Source organism: Chroicocephalus ridibundus, chromosome 3, assembly GCF_963924245.1.
Source record: "Chroicocephalus ridibundus chromosome 3, bChrRid1.1, whole genome shotgun sequence".
Taxonomy (NCBI): domain Eukaryota; kingdom Metazoa; phylum Chordata; class Aves; order Charadriiformes; family Laridae; genus Chroicocephalus; species Chroicocephalus ridibundus.
In genome coordinates, this window is record NC_086286.1 from 129107636 (window position 1) to 129122632 (window position 14997).

The 14997-nt window shown below is 51.1% G+C and overlaps 1 protein-coding gene across 12 annotated transcripts in view; it reads left to right on the forward strand.

The window, feature by feature from the left end:
• Positions 1–14997, forward strand: part of DTNB (dystrobrevin beta) — a 230396-nt gene that overhangs the window by 128263 nt on the left and 87136 nt on the right. For 11 of the 12 annotated variants that reach the window (XM_063330834.1, XM_063330842.1, XM_063330833.1 and 8 more), the window contains one exon: positions 7073–7160. The exons of the other annotated variant lie outside the window; for it this stretch is intronic. In XM_063330834.1, the coding sequence (XP_063186904.1) occupies positions 7073–7160 (88 nt within the window). The remainder of the gene's footprint in view (positions 1–7072; positions 7161–14997) is intronic. 12 annotated transcript variants of the gene reach the window in all.

Genomic DNA, 14997 nt, shown 5'->3' on the forward strand with positions numbered 1-14997 from the left:
TCTTTCAGCCCGACTTTGAGAGCCTTTAAGCCGTGGCTAGCTGGATCCCTGAGATTTTTCATTATATTATAAATTATTTAATTCACTGATGTCCTCCAACCAAAAAGTCCATCCGAGCTACATAAGGCATATAGCAAGCAGAGCTCAGTGGACTTCATTTATCTTACAATAATATGTTTTTCTTTTATTACCTACTGCATTATTGTGGTAGCAGGCCAAATTGGTTAAGTGCTTTTCAAAGAAATAAGAGAAAATCCTCGCCCTAAAGGATGCGCTACAGGCAAAGACGGCTGCGGAGCGCAGCATGTTATACCGTGAGCAGTTGGAAGGCTCATGGAGTGGATGAGTTGTGCTTATTACTCGGATGGTTGGTTGTTACATGTTTCTGAAGCTCAGCGTTCATAACTCACACCCCCCGTCATTCCGCAAGCCTGCTTTTCCCCGGTCCCCGTGAAGCCTCCATTTCAGCTCCACTTTTCACTGGAAAAATTAAGTCCCCCTACCTGGGGTGCCATTAGTTTGATGTATTCCGTATTCTGCGTTTCCTGCGGGAGACAGCTGCCCATGGGAGTTATGTGGTTTACTTTTGGTGGGTTGCTCTGGGTGGATGGGTGGGTGGTTACCTGCTTGGCTGCTTTCATATGGGTTCCTTTAAATTCCTGGCTCTGAAACTGCAATTATCTGTAGCACTCCTGATTTTAAAGGAGAACAAAAGGAAAAAAATTTCTTAAAGATGTCCTGTCCCCAGGATCCTTACTCTTGACAGCTGGGACGTGTGGCCCTTCAGGTCAGCGCTGAAATAAGCCGTGCTTTCTTTGGCTGCCCTCTGCCCTTCTCTGCACCGTGAATTCCCAAGCAGCTTTGGAAGGAGCCTAAGATCTCAAACCTCCCCCCGTGTTGTATCATCTTCCCTTACATCCGTTCGTTATCACCCATCCCTCGCCAGTCCTGTGGATGTCCAAGCTCACTTTCACGTTAGTATTCAGCAACAGGGCACTGGTGTCTTTCTCTTCTCAGGCCGCATTTGCCCCATTTCCCTGGGCATGGTGTGAGCGCCTCGGGCCAGCAGATGTGCAGGGCACTGATTTTTCCCCTTTTCCTTCGTCTTGTCCCTCCTGTGCTGCTCCTGCTCTCGGCTTTCTGTTAACTCTTGCCTTCACGCAGAAAATCAGGGATGGTCTTGTCAGGCCAGTCCGAAGCCGGTTCATGTCCTTGGCCAGATCATCACCTTCCCCAACACTACTTCCAGTGTGGCAGGGCAGGGCAGAGGCTGTGACTGCAGAAGCAATACTCTCTGTTTGTGTTTGTCCCATTGTCTCAAACATTGCCACTGACACCCAAAAATCAGCATCACCTCACCCTGCCTGTCCCCCCTTGGGGTGCTCGTCTTCTGTGGCTCCAGTCACTTTGAGTCCGTCTCCTTGTCCCAGGGCCCCCGCGACAGAGCCGGGCTCTCCTTGTGCGTGTCAAAGCCTCCCCTCGTCAGACCTTTCCATCTGCCTTATCCATGTGTCAGCTGTCACCTGCATCTCCACAGGAAGAAGTGGGAGAGCTCGTGGATTGACTAATCGGTGATGAATAAGTAGCACAATGTTGTCATAGAATGATAGAATCCCAGAATGGTTAGAGCTGGAAGCGACTTTAAAGATCATCCAGTGCCACCCCCTGCCCTGGGCAGGGACACCTCCCACCAGCCCAGGTTGCTCCAAGCCCCAGCCAACCTGGCCTTGAACCCCTCCAGGGATGGGGCAGCCACAGCTTCTCTGGGCAACCTGGGCCAGGGGCTCACCCCCCTCACACCAAACAATTTCTTCCCAATATCTCATCTCAATCTCCCCTCTTCCAGTGTAAAACCCTTCCCCCTCATCCCATGGCTCCCCTCCCTGCTCCAGAGTCCCTCCCCAGCTTTCCTGGAGCCCCTTGAGGGACTGGCAGGGGCTGGAAGGTCTCCGCGGAGCCTTCTCTTCTCCAAGCTGAACCCCCCAACTTGGTTGGCTTTCTGGGCTGCCAGCGCACGGTGCCGGCTCATGGCCGGTTTCTCCCCCCTGGCACCCCCAAGCCCTTCTCTCAGGGCTGCTCTCCATCCCTCCATCCCCAGCCTGGGCTGGCACCAGGGGTTGCCCCGACCCGGGGGCAGGACCCTGCACTGGGCCTAGTTGGACCCCATGAGGTTCACAGGGACCCACTTCTCCAGCCTGTCCAGGTCCCTCTGGATGGCATCCCATCCCTCAGGCGTGTCACTGCCCCACTCCGCATGGTGTTGTCTGGAAATCTGCGGAGGGTGCCCTCGATCCCGTTGTCCATGTCGCCAACAAAGATGTTAAACAGCAGAAGTCCCAGAACTGACCCCTGAGGAACCCCAGTCATCACTGATCTCCACTTGGACATCGAGCCATTGACCACGACTTTTTGAGTGTGGCCATCCAGCTAATTCCTTATCCACCAAGTGGTCCATCCGTCAAATCCATGTCTCCAATTTAGAGACCGGGATGTCGTGCAGGACAGTGTCGAATGCCTTGCAGAAGTCCATGTAGATGGTGTCAGTGGCTAAACGTGTTTGGTCAGAATCATAGAATCATAGAATCATAGAATCATAGGGTTGGAAGGGACCTCTGGAGATCATCTACTCCAACCCCCCTGCCAGAGCAGGGTCACCTACAGCAGGTTACACAGGAACACGTCCAGGTGGGTTTTGAATGTCTCCAGAGATGGAGACTCCACCACCTCTCTGGGCAGCCTGTTCCAGTGCTCTGCCACCCTCAGGGTAAAGAAGTTCCTCCTCATGTTTAGGTGGAACTTCCTATGTTCCAGTTTGTGCCCATTGCCTCTTGTCCTGTCCCCGGGCACCACTGAAAAGAGCCTCGCCCCATCGTCCTGACACCCACCCTTTAAGTATTTATAAGCGTTGATAAGGTCACCCCTCAGACGTCTTTTTTCCAGACTGAAGAGACCCAAATCCCTCAGCCTTTCCTCATAAGAGAGGTGTTCCAGTCCCCTAATCATCCTCGTAGCCCTCCGCTGCACCCTTTCCAGCAGTTCCCTGTCCCTCTTGAACCGGGGAGCCCAGAACTGGACACAGTACTCCAGGTGCGGTCTCACCAAGGCAGAGTAGAGGGGGAGGATGACCTCCCTTGACCTGCTGGCCACGCTCCTCTTGATGCACCCCAGGATGCCATTGGCCTTCTTGGCCACAAGGGCACATTGCTGACTCATGGTCATCCTGTTGTCCACCAGGACTCCCAGGTCTCTTTCCACAGAGCTGCTCTCCAGCAGGTCAGCACCCAACCTGTACTGGTGCATGGGGTTGTTCCTCCCCAGGTGCAGCACCCTACACTTGCCCTTGTTGAACTTCATAAGGTTCCTCTCTGCCCAGATCTCCAACCTGTCCAGGTCTCTCTGTATGGCGGCACAGCCTTCCGGTGTGTCAGCCACCCCACCCAGCTTGGTGTCATCAGCAAACTTGCTGAGGGTGCACTCTATCCCCTCATCCAGGTCATTGATGAATATGTTGAACAGGACTGGACCCAGTACTGACCCCTGGGGAACACCACTCGTCACTGGTCTCCAACTAGACTCTGTGCCCCTAATCACAACCCTCTGAGCTCTATCTTTCAACCAGTTTTCTATCCACCCCACTGTCCATTCATCTAACCCACACTTCCTAAGCTTCCCTATGAGGATGCTGTGGGAGACCGTGTCAAACGCCTTGCTTAAGTCAAGGTAGACCACATCTACCGCCCTCCCCTCATCTATCCATCTAGTCATGCCATCGTAGAAGGCTATCAGGTTAGTCAGACATGATTTCCCCCTGGTGAATCCATGCTGAGTACTTCTGATAGCTTTCCTTTCCTCCACGCGCCTTGAGATGACACCCAGAACGAGCTGTTCCATCATCTTTCCAGGGATGGAGGTGAGGCTGACCGGCCTGTAGTTCCCCGGCTCCTCCTTCTTGCCTTTCTTGAAGACTGGAGTGACATTGGCTTTCCTCCAGTCCGCAGGCACCTCGCCTGTTCTCCAGGACTTTTCAAAGATGATGGAGAGCGGCCCAGCAATGACTTCCGCCAGCTCCCTCAGCACTCTCGGGTGCATCCCATCAGGGCCCATGGACTTGTGAATATCTAGATGATCTAATTGGTCCCTCACTCGCTCCTCCTCAACCCAAGGGAAGTCGTCTTCTTTCCCTGTTACTTTATTCAATGCCTGGGACTCCTGAGGGCTGGGCCGAGCAGAAAAGACCGAAGCAAAGAAGGCATTCAGTAACTCTGCCTTCTCCACATCCTCCATCACCAAACATGCACCAAACACCCTGCCCCGGTGTTTTTAAGACAGGGAAATCTGTACTATTACCTTTCCAAAATCCTGCTGCTGTGAAAATCTCTGACCTCGCACTCCCGTTCCCTGCTCCCTCCTGAGCTCTGGGCTGAAGCCAGGCTTATTCTTCCCCTTTGCTGCCATTCCTGTCCCGCTTGAGCTGCTGTCCTCCAGTTCGTGTGCCCCCTGCCGCGCCGCGACCTTTCCCCCCCGGCAGCACCAGCCACCGATGGGACTCGTTTGGGCTGGGGAAGGGCCAGAGGGGGAGGACGGGGAGCTCCGCCGGGCTCCCGTCCAGAGAGGGGATTCAGGGTAGGGATCTGTGCAATGTCTCCACGGAAATTCAAGCTACAAGGAAGTGAGTTTTCCTTCGTGAAGCGATGTGAGGGATTGTGTGGTGTTTCGTAGGTCGTGTTCGATGCCCTCTCTGTTAGCCCGGCAGAGCTGTAGGTTGCAGTAGTGGTTCATTTGTTCAAACTGGTTTATATTAAAGAATACGCGGGAGGGCCAGGAGATGTGCTTGAATTCCACTTCCTCTCCGTATGTAAAATGTTTCTAAAAGCAAAGGCAAAAGGATTTTATTTTTTTTTTTAATTAGAGGTGTTCTTCAAGGCAGTAAGAAATTGTCAGTGCCTATTTCCTAATTCACTTAGATACAACGAGATGATGGTTCCAGGGGCTGGGAGAGGTATTAGGAGAGAGCAGGTGATGGGAAGGGTAGAAGGGATGGAATGGTCTGCGTTCCTGTGGAAGCAGGAAAATGCTTGAACAGACGAAATTGCAGAGGAAAGCTAAACAAAAACAATATCAAATTTGAAAAGTGGGATGGGAAAGGTTGTTCTCCTTCAAAAACAACACTAAGGAAATGAATTAGCGTGAAGGCGCGTGAGAAGTTCGTCCAGCCTGGTGGAAAGACTCTGCTTTTTCTTCTCTTAAATCTGTTTTCCTACTGGTTTTGCTCACCTTTCGCAGCTCCTTCCTTTGCACTGTTGAGCTGAGCATCTTCAGGTAATTACCCAGCGGCCACACACGGAGCCATAGTAGTGCAGTTTATACTCATTGCAGCCCCATCTGTGTGAATTGTAGTCGTACGTCTATTAAATTCAGTCCAGTGTTTCTACGCCGTCTCAAACACATCATCTGGCAGACTTTCAGAGTCTCAAAAGAGACCAAGTTGTTAAATTCGGCGTTACAAAAAAGAAATTAAATCTACATTTAAAAATAAACATGACGTATGCAATATAGATTTGGTTCCTTAAAGAAGGTAAACATAAATCTGTGAAATTAAGCTTAAAGAAATGTAAATTGTCTCGTGCAGCGGTAACGTGGACTAAAAGCGTCCGTTGCTGGGCAGTAGGTGTGTGTCTCTCCCTGCTGCGGTCTGGGGCGGGATCCTCATCCCCGATGTCCCCGTGAGCGCGTGCCGGGCCGGCCCTGCGGCATTTGTGGCAGCCACCGTGGTATTTGTGAACCCCACGTGAACCATCACGGCCAGCGTTAGAAAGGCTGCGTTGCGACACGAAACACGTTGCTCATTTCCACGTTACCCCGGGCTGTTCTCGGTTAATAATGGTTTGGTTTCTGTCGCTAATTCAGTGGCTTCCCTTTCAAAGGGAGACCGTGGTGGGAAATGGTTGTGCGGCCGTAAGACAACAAGCAGCCACTGAGCGCTTCGGTTGGGTGTTGACTTAAAGAGCTGCTCTTTCATTTGGATTCCCCGGTTAATCTCTGTGGCAAGGCCACTGCCACCGAAACCGAGCTGGTCACCGACCTTAACGTCAGCCGGTTTCGGTTAATGCAACTTGAAAGTTTTCGTTTGTCCCTCTGTGTGTTTACAGTTAAAAACGTGATGATTTGTGAACGCTAGGAAGTGCTTCGGCGCTCTGGGCGCTGGCTGGGTTACCGGAGTAGACCAACCGTGTCCGTGCTGAGCCAGCGCAGGGGGGACGATGCTGGTGTTCAGAGGGCAGAGGACCCAGGGCCGCCTTTCCCTTCCCAACCCGGGGCGTCTCTCACCGCTGCTGGCTCTGCTTTTCCTTCCTCGCTGTTCAACGCTCCTGTCACTTCACGCTGCTGTCGCTGTTGCGGGTGGTTATTGGAAATACGTTGCGGTGCCTCTTTCCGCAGCGTTTCCCAGGCAGCCGCAGCCCGTCGGCGTGGGGCCGTGCGGTGGCTGGAGCTGTGACACCCCCTGCCCCTGGGGCCGGGGCTCACGTCGCCATGTCCCCTGGGGCTGGGGGGTGACAGCCTGCCTCTTTGCGTTGTCATCCCCGCCGTTCAGGGACGGAGCCCATTTTTCTCAGGTCAGCATGGTTCCCCCCGCTCTTCCCCCTGGAAGCCATCCTGACTTGGACACTGGCCGTCCTCCATCTCCCGGGGACAGAGCTCTTCAGCACACTCGCCCCTCCTGAATTTACCTTGAGGGAACCAAAAACATTTGCAGAAGAGCTCCTCAGAAACAAATTAAATTTGCTCCTAATAATACTTACTTGTGAATTGTGGAAAACGAATTATTTTAATCATTTAAGAGCAGAGTTAGTGCATCCTGGGGAAATGCCACCGGGCAGAGAGTCTCGAGAGCAAACCCCCCCCTTTGGAAGTGGAATGAAAAAGGGGATGCTCTAGATTATTTCCAGTGCGCCTCTTCCATCTCCCATCGCTGTCTCTTTGCAATAATACGCCCTTTTCTCTGTCGTCCCCCGGTATGAGCGATGCCTGGAGGCGGCGGGTACTGACGGGGTGTTCTGCCTTTTCCCGGCAGTGTCCTGGACAGCCCCGGCCGGCTGGACGAGGAGCACAGGCTGATTGCCAGGTACGCCGCCCGGCTGGCCGCCGAAGCTGGAAACGCCGTAAGTCAATATTCATCCCCCTTTACCCACCCTGGGCTACGGAAGGTGTTTTTTTCGGAGTCTGATTAGTAGTGTAACGCTAACAGCTGCGCAAAATTGTCTTCTTTTTTTTTTTTTTTTTGGTTATTCTGATGCGAAAGAGCAGGACGCTCTCCTCGTTTGCAGCAGAAATGCTGCCGTCTCGGGCGGCGGGGGAAGAGCAGGGAAACGGCAACGCAAATTATTAGAAATGAGGTCAGAGGAGACGAGAGAATAAGCAGATTAGTCCTACTTAGTCTAGAGAAGAGATAAATACGTAGATACCCGAGGAAAACAAATCATGGAGCAAACGTTATGGAATATGTTTATTTCAGAGGGAAGGAGCCTGAGAAAGGGGAAGGAAGGTATCTGTTATGTTTGCAGTCTCTTACAATAAAAGAAACTAAAGGAAGCACCCAACCATTTTTAAACTGGTAAAAATAAATACTGCCTTAACAGAAAAGCTATAGGAGATCGTAGCAATTAAGAATTTACTGCAGTTCCATAGAACGGTTGCAGCCCGGCTGGGTGGGGAGATGCCCGTCTTTGCTGTTTCTCCCGTACGGAAGGAGAGTGGCGTTTGCCGGAGCAATCTTCCACGGTGCCGAGCGGCAGTGGATCTCCCTGCAGTGACGCCTGCCATGTAACGACCTTTCCACCGAGGGTGCTGCTCAGAAGCACCTTGGCTTAGCACGTACTCACAAACCTGGCTGATCCCCGTCTATCGACAGCACAGGTACAACCCCTCACTGCTGCTCCCCACAGTCGCTATTGCACAACCTGTTCTTATCCACGTACCATTTCGGATATAGCCCTTGTCCTGGTCGGATATAGCCCCTTCCACAGCCTCCAGCAGCAGCAGTGACCTCTCCTGAGCTTCTCACCACCATGGCAGAGTCTGTGTCCTACCGTATAGAATCATAGAATCTTCATGGTTGGAAAGGACCTTTGAGATCATCGAGTCCAACCATACACACAAAAACCAACCAACCAAACAAACAAACAAAAAACCCCCTACAATCTCTGCCACTGGAGCATGCCCTGAAGTGCCACATCCAGACATTCCTTAAACACCTCTAGGGATGGTGGCTCAACCCCCTCCCTGGGCAGGCTGTTCCAGTGCCTGACCACTCTTTCAGTAAAGGAATTCCTCCTGATATCTAACCTAAACCTCCCCTGCCGCAGCTTCAGCCCATTTCCTCTGGTCCTGTCATTATTCCCCTGGGAGAAGAGGCCAACCCCCACCTCTCTCCACCCTCCTTTCAGGGAGTTGTAGAGGGCAATGAGGTCTCCCCTCAGCCTCCTCTTCTCCAAGCTCAACATGCCCAGCTCCCTCAGCCTCTCCAATATGTTGGAACAGGTTGCCCAGAGAAGCTGTGGCTGCCCCATCCCTGGAGGGGTTCAAGGCCAGGTTGGCCGGGGCTTGGAGCAACCTGGGCTGGTGGGAGGTGTCCCTGCCCAGGGCAGGGGGTGGCACTGGGGGGGCTTTAAGGTCCCTTCCCACCCAACTCATTCTATGACTCGATGATTCTGTTCTATGACACGTTAGCGTGGCTGGAGAAGCATCTCAACGCCAGTGTCCTCACTCACCTTTTCATTGCGTATTTGCTCTATAAATCCTGCCAAGCCCTTTCCAGCGAGGTGGGCTCACGCCTCCTCGTGAGTTTCTTCAGTGTGTGCTGGGCCAGTGATCTGACCTCGTCATACAGATGTGACCAGATATTTCCCTTTGGTAAAACGTTAATAGAAAATAATTACACTTTTTAAACATTTTTAACTGTCAGTTCCCATTATCTCTGTCAAATTGCATTTCTGTCGTCGCGTGGTTCACTAGAACTATGTTCATTTGAAATGTTAAAGCAATACAGTGCAAACTTTCTGGTTTAGATGGAAAAGGAGGGGATTTCTGTGTAATCTTCATATAAAATTAAAGCTGTTGAGATAGCAAGCACTGAATCCGTTTCACTCTGGAAGGTGGTGGAAGAATTTTTACTTATGACTTGACTTTTTCTGGTAGTAAGGAAGAAGTATCATGAAAACTAGAGAGTCGCAATGTTGGTTCTGAAAGAACCTGATAACGTAAAAATCTGTAAATCACCTCAACCTGTTTGTGTGTACTTGTGCTTCTGAAGGAGGCCAAAAAATCACTTATTTGGATGTAAAGAAAGCAGCATTTAGAGTTTATGGAGACTTTTCAAAGACCTTTGACAAATTACTGCTTTTTTTTCCCTCCAAATAAGTTACATCTTAGGGTAGATGTCAAAGTGCTGCCAGGTGAAGCGTGGTAGGGAAAGGATGGAAGCGTGATGGTGTGTTTCCATTGCCACCGATGCTGAAATGGGTATGTTTGCCATATTCTGAAGGAGTCTGAGTTTAAAGGCCCTTTTCCAAATGCTCTGCTTTATGGCAGCTTCTAATTCCTTCTTGCCAAGAGGAGGTCCCCCTTCCCTCGCCAGTGCTTTGTGTGACCAGGGGCCATGGTGGCCAGTTGTCCCACGGAGCTCTGGGACAGCGTGCCGTGGCTGTGTGGCTCAATGGTGAGGATTCTCTGGCTATGGGAAACCAAACAGCTGAGATTTGTCAGCCACAGTCCTTTTTTATTTAATAGTCTTCTTATAATATTAAAACAGAGAGATGGGAGTAAATTAGAGGCTCGGGAATTCAAAACAAAACAAAGGAAAAAAGGACCATTTTTTTCTTCCCATATGGAATTAAAATGAGGAATATCCAATCACAACCCCAATATAATGAACATCTCGGAGATCCGGTAGGACAAAGATGCTCACAGAGTGCATGGCGGTGAGTTTGTGGCAGGGATGTGGTAGGATGCGCGGGCAAGGCAGTGGCATTGTAGGTAAAGGAAATACACGGTGTAGCCACTTAAAAACACCCCAGAAAAGGAGAACAACTGCGGAGTCCTTGTGGGTTGAAATTCTAAATTGTTAATAATGGAAAAGAAATACTGACCCAAGGATTAGATGATGGTAGTGATCAGGGAAGCTTAGGAAGAGTGGGCTTGATGAATGGACAGTAAGGTGGCTAGACTGGTTGAAAGACAGAGCTCAGAGGGTGGTGATTAGGGGCACAGAGTCTCGTTGGAGGTCAGTGACGAGTGGTGCTCCCCAGGGGTCAGTACTGGGCCCAGTCCTCTTCAATATATTCATCAATGACATGGACGAGGGGACAGAGTGCACCCTCAGCGAGTTTGCCGATGACACAAAGCTGGGGGGGGTGGCTGACACACCAGGAGGCCATGCCACCATCCAGAGAGACCTGGACAGGTTGGAGATTTGGGCAGAGAGGAACCTTATGAAATTCAGCAAGGGCACGTGTAGGGTGCTGCACCTGGGGAGGAATAACCCCCTGCACCAGGACAGGTTGGGGGTGACCTGCTGGAGAGCAGCTCTGTGGAAAGAGACCTGGGAGTCCTGGGGGACAACAGGATGCCCATGAGCCAGCAATGTGCCCTTGTGGCCAAGAAGGCCAATGGCATCCTGGGGGCATCAAGAAGAGTGTGGCCAGCAGGTGGAGGGAGGTCATCCTCCCCCTCTGCTCTGCCCTGGGGAGGCCACAGCTGGAGCACTGGGGCCAGTTCTGGGCTCCCTGGTTCCAGAAGCACAGGGAACTGCTGGGGAGGGGACAGCAAAGGGCTACCAAGATGCTGAGGGGACTGGAACATCTCTCTGATGAGGAAAGGCTGAGGGATTTGGGTCTCTTCAGTCTGGAAAAAAGACGGCTGAGGGGGGACCTTATCAACGCTTGTAAATACTGAAAGGGTGGGTGTCAGGAGGATGGGGCCAGGCTCTTCTCAGTGGTGCCCGGGGACAGGACAAGGGGTAATGGGCACAAACTTGACCATGGGAAGTTCCATCTCAACACGAGGAGGAACTTCTTTGCTGTGAGGGTGGCAGAGCCCTGGCACAGGCTGCCCAGAGAGGTGGGGGAGTCTCCGTCTCTGGAGACATTCCAACCCCGCCTGGACGCGTTCCTGTGCCACCTGCTCTGGGTGACCCTGCTCTGGCCGGGGGTTGGACAGGACGATCTCCAGAGGTCCCTTCCAACCCTATGGTTCTATCATTCTATGATTCTATGAATGTTAAGTGAGGTAAGACGAGCCATGAATTTGGGACAGGGAAGGGACAGTGGGAGATTCCAGGTACCCACGCAGAGACCAAAGCAGTGCCCCTTCAGAGGGAGGTGCAGAGTGGCTTCAGAATGCAATAAATAATGCTTCCTTGAACAGCTAGTCATAGAATCCACAAAGAGGTGCCCTTCTGGATTTGGTCCTGGACGGTGCACAAGGACGAGTTCCAGCTGTGCTCACGCAGCAGTGACTGTCATGCACTGAGGTTTGGCGGCAGGAGAGAGCACGCCAAGCAAATCCTGTATGTGGGTATTCAGTTTCCAGAAGAGGAACTATGTAAAAATGAAACAATTAGAAAAAATCCTGAAAGGATCAGTCGAAAGAGCAGGAAGTCTGTAAGCTGCCTGGAGGCTGTTAAAAATCCTCTATTAGAAGCTTAGGAAATCTGTGTGTCAAAATTCAAAAAGAAAACAGAACCGTACAAACAAGCTCTCTTCACGGGTCAGTAAGAAAGCTAAGGAGGATGTCCCAAGGAAAGGGTGGCATTAAAGAAGTGCAGAGCTTGCCCAGATGGAAAGAAAAGGAAAGCCTATAAACATGTCGGGTTAAATGTTAACAGGAAATTCAGAAATGGGAAAAGAATTTGAAGAGCACATCACAAACTTCACGACGTTGAAGTCCATAGTTAAAAGATTTGCAATACCATCCAAATCAGGAACGTAACCAAGGAATCAATAAGACTTTTGGATGGCCGAGATGTACAACAGAGCCGTCAGGAGTGAAAAAACCATAGCAAAGCCCAGCGAGTTGTTTGTGTCAGTCTTTACTGCTGAAGGTGCGTCACGTAACGTCGTCTTCAGAGCAGGTAAGTTGGGGGAGTCAGATCAGTCCAAAATAAATACAGAGGGACTTTTGGAGCAGGTAAGTCAGTAAGTCACTGCAGCTGCGCAGCATTAACCTGAGAGTCCTTGACGGGCTGGAGAAACGAGCTGACAACTGTCACAGAATCACAGAATGGTTTGAGTTGGAAGGGACATTAGAGACCATCTGATTCCACCCCCTGCCATGGGCAGGGACACCTCCCGCCAGAAGAACTATAAAGAAGTTCAACACAGCCCGATGCCAGTCCTGCGTCTGGGACAGGGTAACACCACGCACCAGTGCAGGCTGGGTGCCCACGGGCTAGAAGGAGCTTTGCAGAAGAGGACCTGGGCATCCTGGTGGACAGCCGGAGTCAGGAGCGTGTGCCCTTGGAGCAAGGCAACCCACCCCAGGCGAGGGTGCAGCCAGGAGAGCGAGGGTCACTGACCGAGGGGAGTGACTTTCCCCACTCTCTTCAGAGCTGGTGGGGCCACATCAGCAGCACTGTGTCTGGTTTGAGGCAAGAAAGACGTGGTCACGTTGGAGCAAGCCCAGGGGAGACCAGCGGGATAGCTGGTGGCTGTAGTACGTGACAGACGAGGAGAGGCTGAGAGCTGGGTATGGTCGGGATGGAGAGGAGAAAGCAACGGGGGATCTCACTGCTGGCCGCAGCTGCCTGGTGAGCCAGGCATATGGGGGCCTGTTGGCCAGCCAAGGTCAACCCACCACAGAGGTGCACAGTGAAAGGCCCAGAAGCAACAAACAGAAGTTGCAAGAAGGGAAATTCCAACTATATATTAAGAAAACTTTTTTTCACCATTCTAATGGTCAAATATTGTTGCGCAAGAGGTTGTCCAGAGAGGAACTGGGATCATCCTCCTTGGAGATGTCCAGAGCGCAACTAGACACATTCTTGGGCAACCTGCCGTGCATTGGCCCTGCCTGGAGCAGCGCACGGACTAGAAACCTCCAGAGGTTCCTTCCCTTTTCTATTAATCTGGACCGTAATGAAAGTGGAGGATGGGAACAAACGACAGTAAAGGAGGAAGGGAATATTTGTCAATGAAGGTTTTAAAACCAAGATAAACCAATATCTGCTGGGAATACTTGAGAAAGGCTGATGTGGACAAAATTATTTCCTGATATCCTCTCCAGCCCTGCTTCTCAGGTGTAATACGCTTCATGTTTTAACATGCTCTAACTGCTAGAAATGAAGAGGATCCCAGACGCAGAATGTTCGTACCAAACCAGCCTGATGCAAAGTTTCTTACTGTTTCCTTTGAAGTAGTTGGCAGTGGCCGCTGCTGGAAATTGTACATGGGATTCTGTGGCAGAGGATCTGACTCAGCCCCTCGGTTTCTGCTTTTTCTCAAATTAGATAAAATGTTAGAACTGCCTTCTGCAGGCTTGGTGCTGTAATAAATGTCACTCGCCATATGAATGCAAATACATTCCGTTAACATTTTTAGGGGAAGTGCCTTCGCTGGAAGTCTTACTGGGACAAAATAATTTGAGGCAGATCTCAGAGTTAATTCTTGAAATCCAAGTCTGTTTCTTCTTAAAGAAGAAAAAGAAATGGGGAGGGAGGAGAAGAAAGGAGAACAGCTCGTTTGTCACTCGATCCCTGCGAGCTGCTCCGTGGAGCGAGGCTGATGGATGCAACCGGCGCAATTACGCACTGCGAGACCCCAGCTCTGACTGGGCTACTCTTGTTTTCTTCGAGCCAATCTTCAGAAGACAAAATCCCTTCTGTTGAACGTACATCGCTCAGGGCAATGCTTGGCCTGCCAGTTCGGGCACAGCGGAGTGCTGCGCGTTGAAGTAGCCGTTGGCTGGCTCCACTAGCCCGGTTAGCGAGAGAGCAAAAGAGGGAAAAGGTGACTGGATGAGTAAAGTGAAGAAATTAATGGAAGGCAAGCCAAACTTCGTGTGAATCACAACTTCCAGGATCACAGCTTCATCTGTTTGTCTCCCCCTGCTGATCTGTTCAGATTATCAGTCTGAGGTAAGAAAAACATCCGGCATTTCCTAGCAAGCGCCATCTTTTTGATACAAGTGGGGCTGAAATTGATCTCCGCTGTCCCCAGCCATTGCCCACTTTCCCCTACAAAATCCCTCCACGCACGTAGCGGGTCCCCCTCAGTGCTGCCCTACTGCTTGAGCACAGGTAATCCTGCACATGAGGGACTGCACGCTTTTAAGAGAAAGGGTGATTACGTGTATTTTAGGTGAATATACGTGTATACAGCCATGTGTATAAACCAGCCATCGGCCCTCTGGTACCAACGTCCTACACAACAGCTCCCTTTCTCCAAGCCAACACCTCCTTCCCCTCCTCTCCCACCTGCTCCACCGCAGCTCTTTTTTTCCCCATTTTCTGCTGGTAGCACACTCCCAGACCCCCCTGAATTATTCCTTGGCGGGTTGGTTTGTACAAGCGCAGGTCGGTATCTGGTCTGTGAGCCCCAGACGTTCGTGTTGCTTCCCGATGACTTCTGATGGAGGGCGACCCACCGTGGCGGGCAGCAGGTGGGGCTGGGCAGGAGCTGAGGTCCTCGGGGACCGCGCAGGACTCTGCTGACCTGCACAGCCTTGCTGCTAGGAAAAGCACGAGCACCTAATAAATATGAGATAATACTCAATTATGGATGAGTGGATAATTAGGTTGAGTTATGTGGATGAGTTACAATAATTAGGTTCTTGCCCACGTTGCTCTTTTTTGAAAACAGTGTGTGGTTGCTCTTCTTCCCTTAACGTTAAGCACTGCTAAAACCTATCATCATCTCATCTAATTAAAGCTACTGTACCTACAACCTACATATTACCCCCTTCATGTAACTTTTCTTTTAGGCATTAGGCATTATTTAATAACTA